This window comes from Dasypus novemcinctus, chromosome 23 (assembly GCF_030445035.2).
Source record: "Dasypus novemcinctus isolate mDasNov1 chromosome 23, mDasNov1.1.hap2, whole genome shotgun sequence".
NCBI classification, from domain to species: Eukaryota; Metazoa; Chordata; class Mammalia; order Cingulata; family Dasypodidae; genus Dasypus; species Dasypus novemcinctus.
In genome coordinates this window covers 46,543,274-46,562,218 of record NC_080695.1, presented here as the reverse complement: position 1 = coordinate 46,562,218, position 18,945 = coordinate 46,543,274, and the positions used below count along the sequence as shown (strand labels likewise).

At 52.0% G+C, this 18,945-nt stretch overlaps 2 protein-coding genes across 3 annotated transcripts in view; one reads left to right on the top strand and one right to left on the bottom strand.

Annotated features, from left to right (window-relative positions):
- The window catches only part of LOC131275586 (ral guanine nucleotide dissociation stimulator-like), a 145,267-nt gene that overhangs the window by 108,763 nt on the left and 17,559 nt on the right, over positions 1 to 18,945 (top strand). For both annotated transcript variants that reach the window (XM_071211299.1, XM_071211298.1), the window contains 2 exons: positions 9,829 to 10,047; positions 10,867 to 10,946. In XM_071211299.1, the coding sequence (XP_071067400.1) occupies positions 9,829 to 9,863 (35 nt within the window). In that variant the 3' untranslated portion in view covers positions 9,864 to 10,047; positions 10,867 to 10,946. The remainder of the gene's footprint in view (positions 1 to 9,828; positions 10,048 to 10,866; positions 10,947 to 18,945) is intronic.
- On the bottom strand, positions 563 to 8,984 carry LOC131275585 (ral guanine nucleotide dissociation stimulator-like). The gene is made up of 13 exons (XM_071211492.1): positions 8,912 to 8,984; positions 8,421 to 8,531; positions 7,074 to 7,267; positions 6,398 to 6,454; positions 5,534 to 5,727; positions 4,615 to 5,285; positions 3,674 to 3,889; positions 3,250 to 3,388; positions 2,728 to 2,906; positions 2,309 to 2,383; positions 1,781 to 1,867; positions 1,338 to 1,370; positions 563 to 1,024 (listed from the first exon to the last, which is right to left on the bottom strand). The coding sequence occupies exons 2-13, from the start codon at positions 8,523 to 8,525 to the stop codon at positions 899 to 901; spliced, it is 2,076 nt and encodes a 691-aa protein (XP_071067593.1). The 5' UTR covers positions 8,526 to 8,531; positions 8,912 to 8,984; the 3' UTR covers positions 563 to 898.

The window sequence follows — 18,945 nt, the reverse complement described above, 5'->3', positions numbered from 1 at the left end:
TTCTGAGGATGGCAGTTAGAGTCAGAGTCACTCTTTAAATAAGTGTCCTTCATTGTTAGCTGCACCTCTGCAGAGTCTTTCCTTCAGGCAGGTGTCACTCCCAGGACTCCTTTATGGTCCTGGAGTTGGAATAGGGAATTGAGGTCCCTGGCTGGGGCCTTCTCTCATGTGGGCAGAAGTGTTGGGGTGTCCTGGGGTCCTCCAGGGCAGTTGACCACCCTTCTATCCCACCCCCCAGTGCTGCAGATCCCACACAGTGCAAAAGTTTACTACACTATGGATCCCTCAGCCCATCACCATCTTCTTCTCCTGAAGCAAAACACACCTGTGGTTGCCAAGGTGAAGGACAGAGCTATCTCAGCCCTTCTGGGGAGTATGCAGAAGGGACCCAAGTTCCAAAAGGGGAAATTCTAAATGGCCCTGATGCCTGCCAGCTCAGGGTCCCCCTTTCCAGGTCTGCCTGGCCAAGTAGTTTTGCTCACCCCAACCTCAGTGGGCCAGGCCAGGCAGGCACTTCCCTGATATGTCCCTGATCTATGTCTGAAATAATCCACTTTCTCGATAAATAAAAAAGAGCTTCTAGCTCTCTTTATTGAACAGACCTATAAGTAAAGAAAATCTGGTAGCAAAATCCTTCTCTCATGTGTAGATTTTGGTCTCTAAATGCTATTTTACATGGAAAGAGAAGAGGGCACCTGGGAGGTTGTGTGAGTCCAGGTCTTGGACAGGAAATGCATGAGAGGTCCCTGACAATTCTTGCATCCTGGAGAGCAAGGAATGGGCCCAACCCACAGCACAGGTTTTCAGAACATGAAAGGAGCCAACTGCAGGGTCTTATGGTGACCCAGGAGCCACCAGGACCATCCCGCTCCTACTATGGCCTGATTCTGTCCTGGCCTCACTGGTCCTTCTCACCGAGCTGCTCCATGGCCACAAACCAGGCTCCAAATGATTCATGTGGCACAAGGGCCTCATAGCAGCAGCCCGCCTGGAGCTGCTGCAGCTCCTCCACCATCTGGTATTCCTGGAGCCAAGGAAAGGAAGATGTATCATCAAAACCTGGGTGGGCTTGCTGGGTGGGATGGGGTCTGGTTTTAGTCCTGTGGACTCCCCACCTCTTCACTCCCTTCCAGGCTCTGCCTGCCCTCAGGGCTGACTTCACACAGCTCATCCTCCTAGAAGTTGTTCTTCATCCCATGCACAACCCCACCCACTATCCCCCTCAATTTCAGAGGAAGCTATGAGCAGCCCTGGGGGGTCCTGCCCAGGAGGGTCTCTGTTTATCACCCTGACCCCACCCTAGCCCCACCCCTGTAGTGATGGCCACAGCTACTCACCTTCCTTTTTTTTTCGAAATTAATCTTCCTTCCCTGGAAGGCAGAGAATTTGCATTCATCATAAAGGGGCTCCTAGCCATTGTCAAGCCCATTGCCTCTCTGCCCCTGTCATGCTTTACTACTGCAGGTTCAACATGCACTGGGCAGCCCAGACCACAGATGGACTCAGGCAAGCCCCTCGGTTCCTTTAGTGGGGACTGGGAGTGGTGACAGAGAGACCTTCCAGTCCAAGTTTTGATGAACCAATGGAGAGAAGGCCCCTTGGATCAGCCTCCATCTACTCTTCTGTAAGAAGTTCATGGCACCCCAGCTCCCAGGGCATCTGTGAGGCTCCCCGGAGACATGATGTGCTCACTGCTGAGAGCTCAGGGCTCACAGAAGGACCTGTCCACCCAAGCCTCAGGGCCCCTTTCCCACCCTACCCTGGCCCCCGAACAACTCACATCCAGATACTCTGGCATGGCATACTCCAAAAGCAAAAATTCTGTGAGGAAAGTTCTCAGGCATGGGACCACACCTTGGATGTCACCCTGTGGCATTGGATAGGGTGGGGATGAGCACAGGCTCTCAGGTGCCCCCAAGACACCACTTGGGAAACTCCTCAGTCTCAGACTCCAGGGACCACCCAGCCTTCCTCTAGGACACTTTGCTGTAACCCTTAAGTTCCCCTTAAAGCCTCCAAAGACCCCAAATTTCTCTGCAGCCACCTCCCAGGACTGACTTTTCTTCAGTAACCGTGTGTACCCCTCCCCTACTCCAGCCACCCTGAGTCAGCTCCTCAAGGTTCTTGCTCTGACTGGCTGCAAGGAGACCCCCAGGATTCCCACAGCTCATCGTCCTAAGGCCAGGAGAAGGGACATTGAAGGGAGGCTTTCCAGGCTCAGTGGACTGGAGGGACAGGCTTGAGAAGGGCCCCCATCCTGATTTGGAGGCCACCTCACCCCAACTCCTTTGGCCTCAGGCACACTCACCCTCTCTTGCTGCTGGTGCTGCCTCTGGACTATTTGGGGATTTGCCTCCAGGGTGGAGAATTTAGAGATGGACCTCTGCCAGGGTGGAGAATGAGGTCAGTGAGGCCCTCCCCCTCACCCATTGTCCCGTGGGTCTTGAGCACCTGGGAATAGTGGACTGCGGGAAATCTGCTGCCACCACATGCACAATGTCCCCAGCATGACCTTGTGCATGCGGACTGCTCTCTTGAGCCCGTTTTTTCATCCATGGTGTGAGGACACAGCACTGAGTCCTACAATGATCCCCTCCCCCTGCCCATGAGCCAAACATCCTTCTTCATCTTCTTCCAGAATAGGCCAGGCTGGATGTTTTCACAGAAACTTTCAGTGAAAAACTAACCACCCCACCTCCTGAGCCCTGACCCCAGCCTCCTCTTTACCTTGATGATCAGCTCACTGCCATGGGAGAGGTTGTGCTCCTTCCAGTAAATCTCTGACAGGGTCAGAAAGAGGCAGAAGCTGTCCCTGGGGGAGGGCAAGAAGGAAGGAAAAAGTTGGAGTGGGGGGGAGGGAGTAAGGGCTGAACCACCTTCTTTTAGCTGCTCGGGACTCGGACTGCCTGGGTGGGTGGTGTTGAAACTGGGTAAATCTGAGCACTGCAGGACAGTGTGGACTATTAAGCTGAGCTCTCATGTGTGCACAGCAGGGACTCCCATCCCTTTCCATCAGCAGCTCTTTTTGCACATGCTTTTTTCATTTGGACAGAGTGTGTTGCTGAGAAGCAAACCCTTAACATGCTCTCATTTGGCTCCACTCCTTAAGAGACGGAGGAGGGAAGCGGTGTTGAGGCAAAACAGCTCACCTCAGGTGATATGGAGACCTAGAGCTACAATCTGCCTGGCCCTACCCAGGAGCTGCTGCCTCCCAGACTCCCTAAGTGGCGATTTCCCCAGGTCCCTGGCCCAATCTTATGTCCCCTAGAGAGAGGCCTGCCCACCTGGAAACTTCCTCCCATGTCTTCAATAGACAGAGGAGTGGATAGCTCTGGAGACCAGAGATGACGGCATAGAAGGACGATTGGTTATGGAGGATTCGGCACTCCTGGGAGGGAGAAAGATACACCATGAGAGTGGGTGTGAGTGTCCCCCTGCTCCAGCTTCAGCTCCCACAGTTGATATCCACTCCCAGGATGAGATAGACACTGATGGAGGCCCTGAGGCACGTCATGGACACAGAGTGACACCCACAGCCGTCCTGAAGAGGTAGCCTTGTTGGGAAGGGAGGATAGTGCAGGACTGTGCTCCAGGCCAGGAGGGCCTGTGGTCCTGAGAGCCAATAAGTATAAAGTGGGGTTTCAGGACACCAGAGAGAGCCCCCTGAACATACCCTGGCCACCTCGATCCAGTGCTCCACCACCCTGGCCCTGGCTGGGTCCTTCATGCTCTGGTTCCCGACGCAGGTGGACATGACGTAGTTTATCACCCGGTTGAAATGGGTGATGGTGGCATGGACGGTGGGCGCCATTTCTTCTTTGCATTTTTTGTTACGCTGGGACCAGATGGAGCCCAGGCAGTGATAGGGCACCACCTTCTTGAAGAGATCCTGGGGAGGAGGGGATGTCAGGAACCATGCCAAGCTCAGATGCCCTAGGCCCTCCTGACCTAGGCTAGGGTCCAGGGGTCTCAGGTGGGGCTTGGCAGGCTGAGGACAGGGTGTGTTCATTGTTCCCTGAGGGGACCTAGCACTCTAGAGTCCTCAGCCCCAAGGCCTGCAGGGGAGAGAGCTCCATTTTCAAGTCCATCTCACAGCCCCCAGCCCCCAAGGTGCCTCAGAATTCCACAGGCCCAGGTAGCACCATCAACCCTCATTATAATGCATCCTCGGATGCCATGTGGTCAGGTGCATGGTCCCTGTGGGGACCCAAGCCTCTGGGTCCCTGCCTAAGGATCCAGTACACACAAGGGCCTATCTAGTGTCAATGTGATGGAGAGCACCAGCACTGTGTGGGACACCATGGGGTTGACTGCACCACAGTGAGCTCCTTCAAGCCTCCATGATGAAGCCTCCTCAGGCTTTCTATTTCTTTGCTCTCATGTCATGTTCCCAGTCAGTGCATGAGGCAGAGATGGTTACTGTCCAATATCTACTCTCCAGAGGAGTGAAGCATGGGCTTAGGGAGTAGTAAACTTGCCCAGGTTGAAATTCTGGGAGTGGAGCCAGTGTTTGAACCCAGATCCTAAGATTCTGATTCAGGGGGTGGTAAGGTGGGTAGCAGTTCCCAGAAGGAAGAGCCTCCCAGCCCCACCCTATCATGTCCAGCTGCTCACCACATCCATTCGGGTCAGCTGCTGTGCCACCAGCTCCGGAGGGAAAGCCAGGAGGTTAGCATTCTCCTCACTCAGCCTGATTTCCAAAGGCAAAGTACAAGTGCAGGAAGGTTCCGGGGGTGTGGCCTGCCCCAGTGCTGGGTCGAGCCTTGGCACTGGCTCTGGTGGTGGTGCCAGACTTGCCTCCCCCTCAAGAGCCGTTGCTGCTGAAGCCAAGTTAAGAGGCTGTGGTTCCATAAAGGGCACTGACTTGAAATGTGTAGGTGACACTGGAGGTGGTGGTGGGAGTGCCTCCAGTTCAGGAACTGGTGATAGAGATGGTGATGTGACTTCTTCCAGCATGGCTGCAGGTGCAACATCTGAGGATGGAGCTGTCTCTACTATCAGAGTCGGCATTGATGGTACCTCCACAGGTGTCACAGGCCCTAGCACTGTGGGTAGAAGTGGTGGTGGTGCTAGAGCCACCTTCAGCTCCGGAGCTGGTGCTACATCACCTAATGCTTCAGGCTCTATTTGTTGTCCAAGCACTGGGACAAACTCAGGAGCTGGCAGCAGAGGTGGAGATGGAGCTTCTTCAGGCTCTGGAAGTGCCCCTGTGACTGCCACAGGTGGTGGAACTGGCAGTGGATGTTGTCCTGGAGGCATTTGCTGCTCTGGGGCTGACAAATGAGCTGCAGAAGAGGTAAGTTCCAAACCATGAATTTCTTTAAGTGTCTTTAAGCTCCCACTTGAAGCTCCCACTACCTTCTGGGGAAGATCCAGCCCCCAAAACTGTTCCCAGACTTCAGTCTCCAGGTGACTTCTCTGGGGCTCCTCTTTGTTCCTGACCTGGTGGCAACCCCTGGTAGTCCCTGCCAATGGGTCCAGTCCCGGTCCTCACCCCACAAGCTCACATGCTCCCATCCTGAGGCACCCTCACCCTTTGGCTCTGCCTCAATGGGCTCCAGATGGCTCCTCCATGACAGTAGAGCTATGGCTCGGCACTCCAGGGTAGAGCCAGGAAGATACACCTGGGCGTAGCCCACCAGCAGCTTGAGGCAGGGCAAGCCTGTAGGTTCTGTGAAATCCTCAGCATACTGGTCCATCCAGGTGCCCAGCAGCGAGGAGACGGTGCTGAGGACAGGAGGGGGCAGCAGAGTCAGACATGGGCCTTTCCTTCCACACTGCCCCAGGGACCCTCCCATTGGAAAATCAGGTCCATAAGGACAGGAGAGGTTTTGACTGCTCTCTCCATAGCCAGGCATGGACACACAGTGGGAGCTTCTTCAGTATGTCAGTGATAAGGGAAGAAGATCTGTCCTCCTCCCCCGGGCCCTCGTGGCCCTCCCCCCAAGCAACTTCTGCCCTGCACAGCTGCCTCATCCTCTGCCATGCATCGTGTGTGTCTCTTCTTCCCACTGACACTGCCCTCCCAAACGTCAGCAGTGCAGCCACCCTGCCATCCATGCAGGCAGACAGGAGTGAGGTCAGGGCAGCTTTGGAGCTGGCTGCTCACCACCTCCTGTTGTGGGTCTGCACAAGGTGGTGTTTGGGCTCCTGGGGTGTGATTGGGCTGTGCTGGGCAAGTGTCCTCTGCAGCCAGTGCCCCAGAACCCCACCCACAGCTTCCCTTGACGCCTTTCCAAGTGGAGGGGAAAGCCCTCTGGACTCTACTCTCAAGGGAGCTCATAAGATGGGCGGGGCTTTGTGCTCTGCCCAGTCCTTCCCTGCCACCTGTCCCCCAAACTCCAACACTGGTCTCTGGAGAGGAGAGCCCCTTCCCCTCCCCCCCAAGTGCACTCACTTCCTCATTTCCAGGCATCCTCCTTGCCTGTCTCTGCCACGGAGGCTCCGTCCATATCTAGGGGAGACGTGGGCATGTCACGGCTGACTCTCTTTGAGAGTACCCCTGCTTAAGGTGACACCTGTTACAGCCTGCAGCCCCAACTCCAATAGAACCCAGAAGGGCAGGGACTTTGGCTCGCTTTGTTCACTGCGTGAATCTGCCTAAGGAAGTGCCTGTACCTAGTAGACGCTTGATGTATATACTTGATGAAGAAGTGCCCTAAGTGGCACCTTCTCAGGCATAGGGTGGGCCTGGACCCCTCTGACTGGATACACTGGTCCCTCCTCTTACCCACCAAGGTCAGAGGGCCAAAAGGGACCTCAAACTCCCTTAGTAAAGAGGAAACTCGGGGTCAGTAAGGGGGCGAGCCCGGGAGCCTCTTCACTGGGAGGAGGAAAATCCTGTTAAGGAACACCCCTGCCCCGCCAGCCTCCCTGCCCAGGGAGCCAGGCTCAGGGAAGCACTTTCCATGCATCCTCACTCTTAGTCCTTACAATCAACCCTGCAGGTAGGTACCCTGACCCCCCTCCTGCCCAAGCAGGAAACTGAGGCTGGTGGGTGAAATGACAGTTCTGAGACACAAGTAAGTTGGGGGCAGAGCAGTCAAGGCAGCAGGGACGGGGCGGGCACTCACCTTCTGAACAACAGGTGCAGGACCTGCTCGGTGGTGGTGAACACGCGGTATGTCCCCAGGAAGGTCTTGACAAAGACAAGGTCCCCCTCCTGGAAGGCGGGCACCAGGTGCTCGGCCAGGTTCTCCCACGGGCCTGCCTTGACCATGCGCACCATGCGGTGCTCCTCCCTCGAGCGGGCCCAGACATTCATCCTCTAGGGTGGGAAGAAGAGTCACATGTGCTGAGGGGCAGAGCTGGGGACCCCCGGGTGGGGCTGGGGCTCTGGGCAGTCCTGCTGTATCCAAGCCCTCAGCGCCTTGAGGCCAGGGTCACGTGCGTGCCTCCAGCAGAGAAAGGTCTTCGGCCTCCTTTTGATTTGGAGGTGAGGAGGTAATTGAAAGGTGAGACTCCAGACCTGGCAAAGGACAAGGGCCTGGGTGTCCCTGGGGGGAGGAACCCCACTGCAGGGCCGAGGAGCTGAACTGACACCTCAGGGTCCGGCAGACCCACCTGGTCAGTAAGCGACTTCCTCCACTGCTCATGGGGCCAAAGCTACAATATGATGCCATTTGCCACCCAGAACTAAGACCAGCAAACTAAAGGAAAATGCAAAGAGACAGTTCCATATGGGCTGCAGGGATGCTGCCACCCACAGAGACAGCCAATGGTGATGGAACTGCTCCAGGCTTAGGCAGTTCCCGTGTCGCTCGCTGGTGAAAGGGCTGTCTGTGTGTCCTCTACCCACCCCGCCCATTCCAAAGAGCCTCTACTGGGGTGGGGGGAGGGAATATTGCTTAGGACCCATGGTTGGTACACAGGGCACCAGTGCTGAAAAGGGAAAAGGAAAGGAATGTTCCAGGTCCAGCAGCACTGAAGGCCAAACCGCTGCTCTAAGCCTCCTCGCTTCTGGAATATTGGCAGCCAAGTCAGGCCTCAGCTCCTGACCTGAGAAGGGCAAGAGGATGGTCATGGGAGATGGCAAGAACCCTCCTAAGGAGAGGAGCTGTGTGGCTTGGGACAGGTGTGGGAGGACAGTCATGAAGACTATTGCCCGGGGACATGGGGCCAAGGAGTGGAAACAGAAATAGAGCAGCTGAATGCACACAGATCTGATGTGGGCCCACCCTGCAGCCCACCCTGCAGGGAAATCCCTGCTAAGGCCTCCTTTCTGAGGTTCTTAAACTTTTGAGGTGACCTCTCCCTGGTCCATGGAATGGCAGTGTGGTGGAAGGTTCCTTGGGAAGTGGGCTATTGGGCACAGGAGGGGAGAAAGCCCTGGGAGAGAAAGTGGGGGATGCCAGATGGGAGATAGGCTCTGGGGATCCCCCCACCCTGCTGTTTCATACCCCATTGATCCCTACTCCCACCTGGTACCAGCGCTGGCCCTGGCCAGGGCCTCGACGGACCTGCACCTTCTCTATGTAGACGGTGTAGACGAGCCCCTCCTCCAGCTGTTCCCCCACCATCTGCATGGAGTTCTGCAAACACAGTGCCCAGCAAGTGGGACAAGAGGTTCAGTGAGAGGCCTTCCCCAAACCACAGGGGATGCAGCACTTCTTTGGAGCCAAGATCCAGGTCAGCCCCATTGGAGAGGAGATGATAGTTCAGGGCTCAGGATTAACACTGGTCCACATGAGAGCCACCCCCAAGACACACCTTCCCACCCTTCCAGCCATGGTGTGGCAGGTGACAGGGAAGGACCTACTGGGTTCCCATCCCTGACAGCCTGCTGCTTCCCAGGGTGGCCGCTGCTTATGCCTCCCCCACACTGGGTGGTGGATGGGACATGGGGCTGCCAAGGCAGGAGCTCAGTAGTGGCAGGTGCTCAGTTGGCTGTTCCTAGGTCACCCCATGTTACCTTTGGGGACCTCCTGGTCAGTGGCCTGGGGCTTTGTGGCTGAGGCCTGAGCCAATTTCGAAAGCCACCGGAAGAGGACTCCTTCCTACTTTGGTTGAGGCCTGAGCCTCGGGGTCTGCGAACACAGCAGGAGAACATCCTGCTCTCTTGAGCGTCTCCTGCCAAGTGAGCTGGGAAGGGGCTGCCTCTGGAATCTGGGGGCCTGGTTACCAGGGTTCCAAGTTCTGTTGGGTCTGTGACAAAGGCAGTGAGGTCACCTCCTTCAGTCCCCTTCCCAGTGCCCCCTCAGGACTAAAAACTCCACAAAACTCCTCAAAACTCCCTCTGTCTATCCCCCTCACCCAGATCATCTTGTTAACTGGTCAAAGTTCTGCCCACACATCCCTCCCCACAGCTTCCTGGAAGGCCTGTGTTCAGCTCGGGCCCTGGCTAGGAGGAGACGCACCTGGGTGCAGACCTGACTCCCTTTTCTTTTCAGTTTTGTGACACCACACTAGTTTCTGAGGCTTCCCAACTCTCCTGCCCAATACACTGGGAATCATTCTAGCATCTGCTTCCTGGGCACATGGTCAAGTCAATGTGGGGCAAACACTGCAAACCCCATAGTCTTGTGTAACAGATTGAATTCACAGATATAGACATGGAATAAACAGGAAGGTGATGGAGGGAACATTGAATATAACTCAAATCAGCCCTGGGCAGGGCTGTGGGATCTTCATAAACTCACTCCCACTCCTGGATTGCTGTCTCAGTCTGTATCTTGATGTGGTTGAAATGAGATGAAAGTCAGATATTGCTGCTGGGCCAGAAATCCTTCCAGAGGCTTCCCACTATATTGAGGGTCAGAAGCAAGTGCGTCCTCTCAACTTCTGTGCTGTTCTGCCTGTGCCCTCCTTCCCTGACATCTTTACTTCCAGGTACAAGCAGCCCCATGAACCCCCCTTGGAGATAGTCCTGGCCTCGGGACATGCTTCTCAACAAAGTGGCTAAATGTGGATGTCCCGCTACGACTTACACAAAGTGCTTTTCTGTCTTCACCACTCTCCCTTGTGAGTGAAGTCTCCCTCTCTGGACACCATCCCAATGTGAATCTTGCTGATCAACACAGCAGAGCTGGAAAGCACCTGCTCCCCCAGGTAAGCCTCAGGTGAGGCTCTGCCATCAGCAGTGGCCTTCTTAGCCTCCTCTGGCCAAGGTCCCTATATTTATTAGTCAGCCAAAGGATTGTTGATGCAAAATACCAGAAATTGGTTGGTTTTTATAAAGGGTATTTATTTTGGGTAGGAGCTTACAGGTACGAGGCCATAAAGCATAAGTTACTTCCCTTACCAAAGTCTATTCTCTCGCATTGGAGCAAGATTGCTGCTGATGTCTGTGAGGGTTTGGGCTTCCTGGGTTCCTCCCCTCCAGCATCTTACTCCTCTTTCCTCTGTGAGCTTACTTCCTGGGGCTCCAGCTTAAGGCTTCAAAATCAAACTCCAACAGCAAAACTCAAACATCAAAACCCCTCAAATCTGACCTTTGCCATGCCTTTTATCTGTGAGTCCCCATCCACCAAGTGGTGCTGACTCAAAGGCCTAATGATGTGGATGAATCACAATCAAAGCCCCAGTCATAACTCAATCATACCCAGCGACAGACCAGATTAAAAACATAATCCAGTATATATTTTTAGAATTCATGACCATATCAAAGTGCTACCGTCCCTCTGCCACTGCTTCTTCCCCTGCTGTGCCTTCTCCCAGGCACCCTCTTACCACACATTTACAGAGCTGGCTCCTCTCATCTTTCTACTCACAGTGAAAGTGTCACTTCAATATGTCCTTTGGGCCACGCCCCCCCACCTGATGGTGCCAAAGCCCTCCTCCCAGCACCCTGTGTAGCTTCCTCTATGCCACTTGTTCTTTCCTTGAGCCTGTGTTTGCCCTCATGCTTTGGTCCACCTTCCCTTCCAGATGCAGAGATCCTGTTGGGCAGGGGCCACAGGGATTCTTTTCACTCCACATCCAGGACTGAACACAAAGCTTGCTGCAGGGTGAGTGCTCCTGGCACAGTCACTGTATGAATAACTGAGATGTTCTCAGAGGCCCTTTACCAGCCTCAGCCCAGCTCAGATTGTGGAGATGGCTGCAAATGATGGGAGGTGCATGTTGTGTCTGAAATAGGTGGATAGCCAGAAAGGCCTCTGGATGATGCTTCCCAGTTTCCAGAGGCTGCAGCAGGCACAGTGGGCACAGCTGGAGCTGTGGCTGCCTGCCCCCTGCTGACCAGCATCAGCGCTGCAGCTCCTAAGAGGCTACCCAGAGGAGTAAGCACAGAGTTTCTTTGAATATCCTCAAGGCAGCAGCTCTCCTAGGCCCTTGGAAGAGCAGTGGGAAATTGAAGGAGGGCCAGGGTGAATGGACAGCTCCCTGGTCTGTGGATCCCTAGTGGGTCACCCACTGTAAACACCCCAATAGAGGAGGAGACTGAGGCCACCCTCCTGGAGCCACTTCCTCTCTAGGGAGGGGTTCATCCCGGTTCCAGAAGCTCAGAGCCCCTCTGAACCAGGCCTGCCAGTTCAAGGCTGTCCTGGCGATGGCACCAGTCATGCAGGCCCCTGGATCCTTGGGGATCCTCTTGCCCATCAGCTTCGCATCTCTCCCCATCCCCATGTATGAGTCCATGGGCATTGTGAGAAGAGTGGGAGCACTGCCCAGCAGCAGAGCTGCTTCCAGTTTTCCTCAGTTACCCCTGCTCACACCCCTGGGGTCCTCTCCTCCTCCAACCCCAGCCCCATGGTCCACGGCCATGATGGCATGTTTGCACTGGGCCATGCAGGGATGTCAAAAGGAAAACTGCCTCATAAGGGAAATTACTGAGCAGTGGACCCAGTCTTCAAGGGGCCCTCATTCTGAAAGCAAACCAGGAGGAAGGGTGTAACCCTTCCTAGAAGCAAGTCACCCTAAATTACCCTTGGTGGTCTGCGTACCTCAGAGCACCTAGACCATTCCTGCATGCCTCTTGGCCTCAGTTTCCACATGGCACCTGTCTGGTTGCAAGTGGAAGCGCATAAGCATGTGTTCATGCAGGACATGGAGAGAGGTGCCCTCAAGAGACAGACCTGGAGGTGGGCACAGCCTTGTGAGTCTCAGCAGGAAAGAAAGCAGGTGAGCCTTGCAAGTGCTTCTCCTATTTCCTCCCAAGTGTCCTCACGGAGAGGACCCAGGGCACCTGAACTCCACCCAGTGTCTCACAAATGCCAGCGGGATGTGAGAGGGGCAGGTGGAGCTAAGGGTGGAGGAGGGCAGACCAGTAGCGCTGAGAGTTGGGGGCACTCACGCAGATAAGGAGCCCTCCCAGCCCTCCCTGCCTTTGTCCCCCATTGGTGGGTGAGCAGGCACCCCCGGCATCAAGTCCTCCAGCTCTAGGAGAGAAAGCCCAGCCTCCGACATGGGCTCACGTGCACTGCTCTCGCCTGTTCCTATTCCTGAGCAGGGCCTTGTCCCTGGCATGCTCAGTGGGGTGCTCCCCACTGAAACTCTTGAGGAGCCTTCAGCTCCCCTTCTTTAACCCCCAATACAACACACGCTCCTGAGATGGAGTCACTGGTTTCCTTTTGCGTTCAAGAAACCTGAGGTTCAGGGTTATTGACACAGGCTGTGACCTTCTCCTGCTGTGGGTTTCAACCCCAGTCACCACGACTGCACAATCTGTGCTCTACAGAAGAGCCCGAGGATGTGGGTGGGTTGGAAGAACAGCCTTGCAGGCAGGGGGTCAGATGTTGGCATGGCCTTGGCCAGGTGAGGGCTGAAGGAGGCTCCCGTGAAGCTGGAATGCAGAGTGGGGGAGCACACCAGGGAGGGCTCCTTGACCACAGCACCCAGAATAGCAAGAGCTGGGGAGCTGAGGGGGCACAAGAACTCCCTCCACCCAGGCCTGGGCCACTGAGCACCTGCCATGGATGGGAGGCCTGCCTCAGTGTCTGCTTTGAACACTGAGGGTCCTTCAGTGATCTCCCTGGTTTGACCATGCTGGCTGCAAGTCTCAGTGCAAAGAGTCAAGCAGCTGCTCAGGAAGGTCAGTCCCAGAGAGGGCTTCTGGCCTTTACGTTATTTAATCCTCCTCAGGAGCTCACCAGCATGCAGCTACCAGCCTGGTGATATACAGCTCAGAGGTGGTTCTGGGAATGCCTTCTAAATCTGTTTTCTTTCCACTGCCTCAGTCATGTTCCACTCAGGATTGTTCCACTGCCTCAGTCACTCAACAATCCTTTGCGAAGTGCCTTCTGGGTGTCCAGCACCATGGCACAGGGTGTCAGGCCCTGTCGGTGCTCTGTTTTTGCTGACAACTGGGGAAGGATAGAGTTGGGCATAACAATATGGTAAATGCTAACACAGAGACAAGAGGAAGGTGTGACTGGAACAAGGAAAGTCACCCAATCCAAAGGGGACACATCAAGGCAGGCTTCCTGGAGGAGTTGGCAGCTCAGAGACACCATGGGCATTGTGCAGGTGGTGGGGTGGGCATGGGGCAAGGAGCAGCCTGACTGTTGGGCAGTGGGAGCACAGGTGTGCTGGGCCAGGCCCTTTAGGGCACATGTTCTAGTTTGCCAAAGGCCTTCCGATGCCAAGAACCAGAAATGGGTTAGCATTTCTTACGGGACTTATTTGGGGTAAAAGCTCACAACACCACAAATGGTCCAACTCAAGGCACCTGAACAGGTCCTTTCTCACCAAAATCAGCTGCCACAAGGGGGAGCAAGACGTCTCTGCTGCCTTCTCTGCCTTTCTGCAGCTGCAGGCAAACCTGGCACAGGGCTTGTCTCTCAGTGGGTCTCCTCCTCAGTCCCGGCATTGCAGGATCAAATATGGCGGCATAATTTTCCTGTGTCTTTCTATGTATCTCTGTGTTTCCATTTATATCAGACCCAGCAAGGGGCAGAAGTTCAACCTGAGTCAGGCCTCACTGACATAGTCCAAACCAAAGGCCTGAAGCAATCTTGTCAAGTAATCTAATCAGGGGACTCTCAAATGCTTTTAATGCAATCAAAAGTCACCACACCCATGAGAATACATTAGTTTAAAAATACAATCATTCTCCTTTTGGGATTCATAAAATAATTTCACCCATGGGAATACATTAGTTTAAAAATACAATCATTTTCCTTTTGGGATTCATAAAATAATTTCAAACCACCATACCATGACTGAAGTTGGACTGTGAGGAAAGGAGGCCTTGACCATTAAGGATGGACCTGAAGATTAAGATACAGTGGCCCATGGCACGTGGGGCTGCGAACATCTGTACCTGTCATTCATTAAAGTGGTACTTCTCAAATGTTAAAGCTTCAGTGCCTATAAAACGTTGATCTCTTCTGACACTGGTCTTTACAGAACCTTCAGACATGTTCTTGGGGCAGGCCTGAGGTGTCCCAGTTGGGATTCTGCCTCAACAGCACTTGTTGGCTTAAATTACAGAAATTTATTGGCTCAAAGTTTTGGAGACTAGAAGTCCAAAACCAAGGCACTGGCTGTGCTTGTTTTCTCTGAGAGTCTGTAATATTCTGCTGTGGTTTGTAGATGCATTTCTATCTCTATCACATGACAATCTCTCTCTTTCTCTCTCTCTCTCTCTCTCTCTTTTTCTCTCTCTCTCCCTTTCACCCTCCCTCTTTCTCCTTATCTTCCCCCCCCCCCCATCTCTCTGGCTTCTCCTGGTTTTTGGCTTGTGGCTCTATGTCCAAGTTCCTTTGTTTGTAAGGTCTTCAAGATCCTACTCACAAATGATTCCACACCTTATATAATATTAGGACCTTCAAATGTCCTATTAGTAAATGGGATCACACCATAGGAGTGCTGATTTCTTTTGGAGTCCGAGATTCATTGCCCAACAGATGCTTGCACAGGAAAATGCAGTTATACAAAATGGCTTGTAATATCATCAGGTGACCATGAAACCTGCTCAAGGCTTTTTGGGTAAATGGGTTTCTAACCTGTCTATTTTGATTTTTGTCCCTATATTAAAACCACTGATTCCCAGGTTCCACCCCATATTTCTCAAAGCAGCTTCTTGAGGGCTTGATCCCTGACACCTGTCATTTTACACAGGTTCTCCAGGTGACCTGTGGACATGGTTTAGGGCACCAGGGGACCAATCAGAAAGCCTTCCCTGAGGACATGCAAGGCCTTGTGTCCTTCTGGCTCCAGCTCTCTTCTCTAGCCCAGCCAAGGTGGATGGTGGGCAAGAGCAGCTGATGTATGATTATTGGGAAGATGAGTAGGGGAGGATGAAGAGGAGGGAGAGACTCTCAATCCCTTGGACAGGACTGAGAAAGGGATGGATATGGAGATTCTAGATTATGTGTGACACCTCCCTGGGCTCAAGGCTGGGGTCTCCCTGACCATGTGAGTCTCGTTCCCAGATCTAATGAAGAACTCAGGGCAAACCATGCCACATACCCCTACTTTCAGCACAGTAGCTGCAGTGGCCCTGGGAAGGCCTTCTCTGAATAGCTGGGATCTCAGCCATGGGTGCAGCTGAGGCTGGCCCTGGCTATGATGTGATGCTCGATGCTGCCTTCCAGCCCTGGGTGGATGGGGCATTCCTTGGAGGAGGGATGCCCTGCATTAGGACATCCACAAACAAGCCAATGTTCAGCAGGCAGAGCCACTTGCTACCATCGCTCTCTGGCTGAGGCCAAGCAACGTTTGGGGTAGCTTTGGTAAAGACCAATGTTCAGCAGGAACTATCCTAATTTAGTCAATTCTCCCAAATTGTCTTGAGGTCTCAGTGGGTGTGCTGGTGCCAGAGGAGAGTTTTCTATTGCCTTTGGGCACAGGGCTCTTGTAATCCTTTCATTTCAGTATCCATTCATTAATGCAGTGCACATAATTGGAATTATTTTGACAAATATGAGTGATATTGCATATATCAGACTGTTTTACAAAATATCAACACAAATAAGCTAGAGAGATGGACACAGTAGCAGCTATGTATGGCAGGGGAAGAACTGACAGATTGAGAAGTGATGAGCTTTTGTTTGTCTGATTGATTTTTTTATTATTATTATTTTTATTGGAATACGAAAATACTCTAATAATGACTGAAGAGATGAACGCACAACTATGTGACCATACCAAATATTACTGATTGTATACTTTGTGTGGATTTATGCTTTTCAAAGTGCATCAATAAAATTTATTTGTTAAAAATAACATAATCTTTCCTTTTTCTGGAATTCAGAAAATTATCTCAAACTTCCATAAATAATAATAACCACTTTGAGGGATTCTGTTCTCAAACAACTCCCATAGATGCCAGAATGTTCATCAGCTCAATGGCAGCTACAAGCTGAGGGGCTGCATACCCGCAATGCCTGTAGAGACTTACACTCATGAAGGGACTGGGTCCCTTCTGCCCAGGCAGCGTGGCCAGTGGGGTTTATTCTTTGCAACCTCCATAGCTGTTTGCAGAGGTTTTGCAGAGGTGGGCTAGGTGTTGGAGAGCAACTAGGCAAGTAGGTTTCACAACACAAAACATAGGCTACAATGGGAATGGGGGCCCTGGCGTTGGGCAATGTGGTGGTCCTAGCCCCAGGGTCAAGGGGAAGGCTGAGCGGGTGCACGGCAGTGTTCTGCTCCTAGTTAGCCTTGTGGGATTGCAGAGTCAATCAAATCTGTTTGAGATCAAGTCTAATTCTCACTCCACTGCCTAGCAAATTCACCTGTGACTTGAAGTGTTCAGGGTGAAACTAAACCATGTTGACTCTAAGTAAAGGAATCGCAGGAAGGAAGAAGTTAGTGCTAGGGCATTGTTTCAGCGCTTGAGGGAAAGTGCATAGTCTGAGGCATGGACCACGGGTGTGCTGCAGAGTGAGATGCGCACCTGTGGCCCCAGGTCAGGCTTTTTAAAGCATTTCCTCCTCCCCCTTCTTAATGTTGGGGGTGCCCCAGGTGTTTCCTGTTCTGATTGGTTGCCCCCACAGTCAGTTCCCAGGGGGCCAATGGTGAGTACTTTTGAGGATATCCAGTTCTCTCCCATGACCCCAAATGTGATTCTCACTCCAAATGGGGTTCTCATGGCCAGGGTCTGAGGTATCCCTCAGGAGGTTTCTGGGTGGGGTCTCATGGCCATGTGGTCAGCAGGGCCTCAGCTGCCTCCCCCTTTCTCCATACTAACCTGAATCAAAAGGACCATGTACTGTATGATTCCACTTATATAAAATGTAAATATAAACCAATTTATAAAGAGGAAATTACATTAGTGGTTATGTAGGGCTGGGGAAAGAGAGGGATCAAGAGGTGACTACTATGGGTTGTGGAGTTTTTCTTTTTGGAGCAATGAAATTGTTCTAAATTTTTTGTGGTGATCAATGTAAAACATTGTAATTATAATGAAAGCCATTGATTATACAGTTTGGATAATAATATGATATATGAATATATCTCAAAAATATTTTTTAAAAACTGTAACTGAGAGTTAAGAATTAAGAAATAATTGTGATACAAAGTTTATATTTATATTATATATAATTGCAAAAGATCAATATCTGAAATTGCTGAAACAGGCCAGATTTAGCCTAATCCTGCTATTACAATGGTCATTCTAAACAGATCCCACTCCTGTGTATGGTTCTCTAGACTTCTCCTCTCCCTTGTACATACTTACTATTGTGATGGTAATTCAAGAATGAATTTACCATTGTTTATGGTTATTTCAGAGCAAGGCTCACCTTTGTGTGTACTTGCCATTGTGCTAGTAACCCTCCACCCTCCTGTTTAATAGCCACATGGAAAACCTTCTGCCTGACCTCTATTCTGTAATTTCCTCTCCCAGAACCTTGATCTCTGATAATGGTTGTAACTTTGTAACTCTCACTGGTGTGGTACCCACCCCATCATGTCCAGCCCCTTAATGTTTATTAACAAAGGGACCTTTGTCAAGCTCTGCCTCAACTACTCATCAGCACCCCAATGGGATAACATACTACAATTTCTGCAGATGGATGAGGCTTAATAAACCCTCCTTTCCTTCCTAGCTTAATTTCATGTGTCTTTCTCTTCTTCCACATCAAGCAAATGAACCCAGCCAAGGACCACCCCAGCCCCTCTCAACATTTCTCTAAAATGTTCTTAGCCCTTGCCCTCTACCTTGCATCAGCTTCATCCTCACTTGGATTTCTGTTATGTTGCAGGGCAGCTTCTAGGAACAACCAGGGCTATAGGCTTCCCTGAGAGAAACTGCTCTCTTCCCCAAGACATTGAACACTCTACTTGGTCCAAATTAGGTCACATTCTTACCCATAAAACAATCACTGTGGCATGGGAATGTCATTGACAATTGTCTTAGCTGTGGGTAGTGGTAACAATGTTACCAGATTTTGTCTAGGTTCTTGACTATACTGCAGAAATGAATTTAAGGAACACATTGTGTGAGTTAGGACATTAATTTACTCAGTTAGGAAAGTATGAAAAATGGGAGAAAATAACAGGTCAGAGGTCCAAGTAGAGAGGAAGGGGCTGAAAAGTGTTAAAGAGGGCTGATTTACAGACTACAATTCCCCATTATAGGTTATAAATGCCCAAGTTTTACTTGTGTGACCACATGGCAGAGGAAAAATGGTGAGAACAGTGTGCAGAGGGCAGGACAGGGGTCCACAGACAAGAGAGCACATGAGGGAGAGCTTGGGCTTGGGGCCTGCCTTTTGAATTGTTCCTTATTCCACCCCTTTGCTAACGGCAGGGGAGGAGTTCCAGCTGTTTTCTGTTTTGATTGCTTATTTCTCCCATCAATCACCCAGGAGGGCCCAAAGATAAAGTCCTTGGGGAATATCCAGGGCTTCTCCTGGCTTCTGAGGAAGTCACCTTCTGAGTGGCAGAATCTTAGGGAGGGTCTTCTGCAGCCATTTTGGAGGTTTTTGATGTCCACGTGGACTCTCTGCCAGGTTCCAGATCCATCTATTGATTCCCTACCTTACTAGCCGGCTTCAACAAGACTCTCCTTGTTACAGCAAAGCCAGGAGTTCTGAACCATAGAAACTCACAACCGGCACC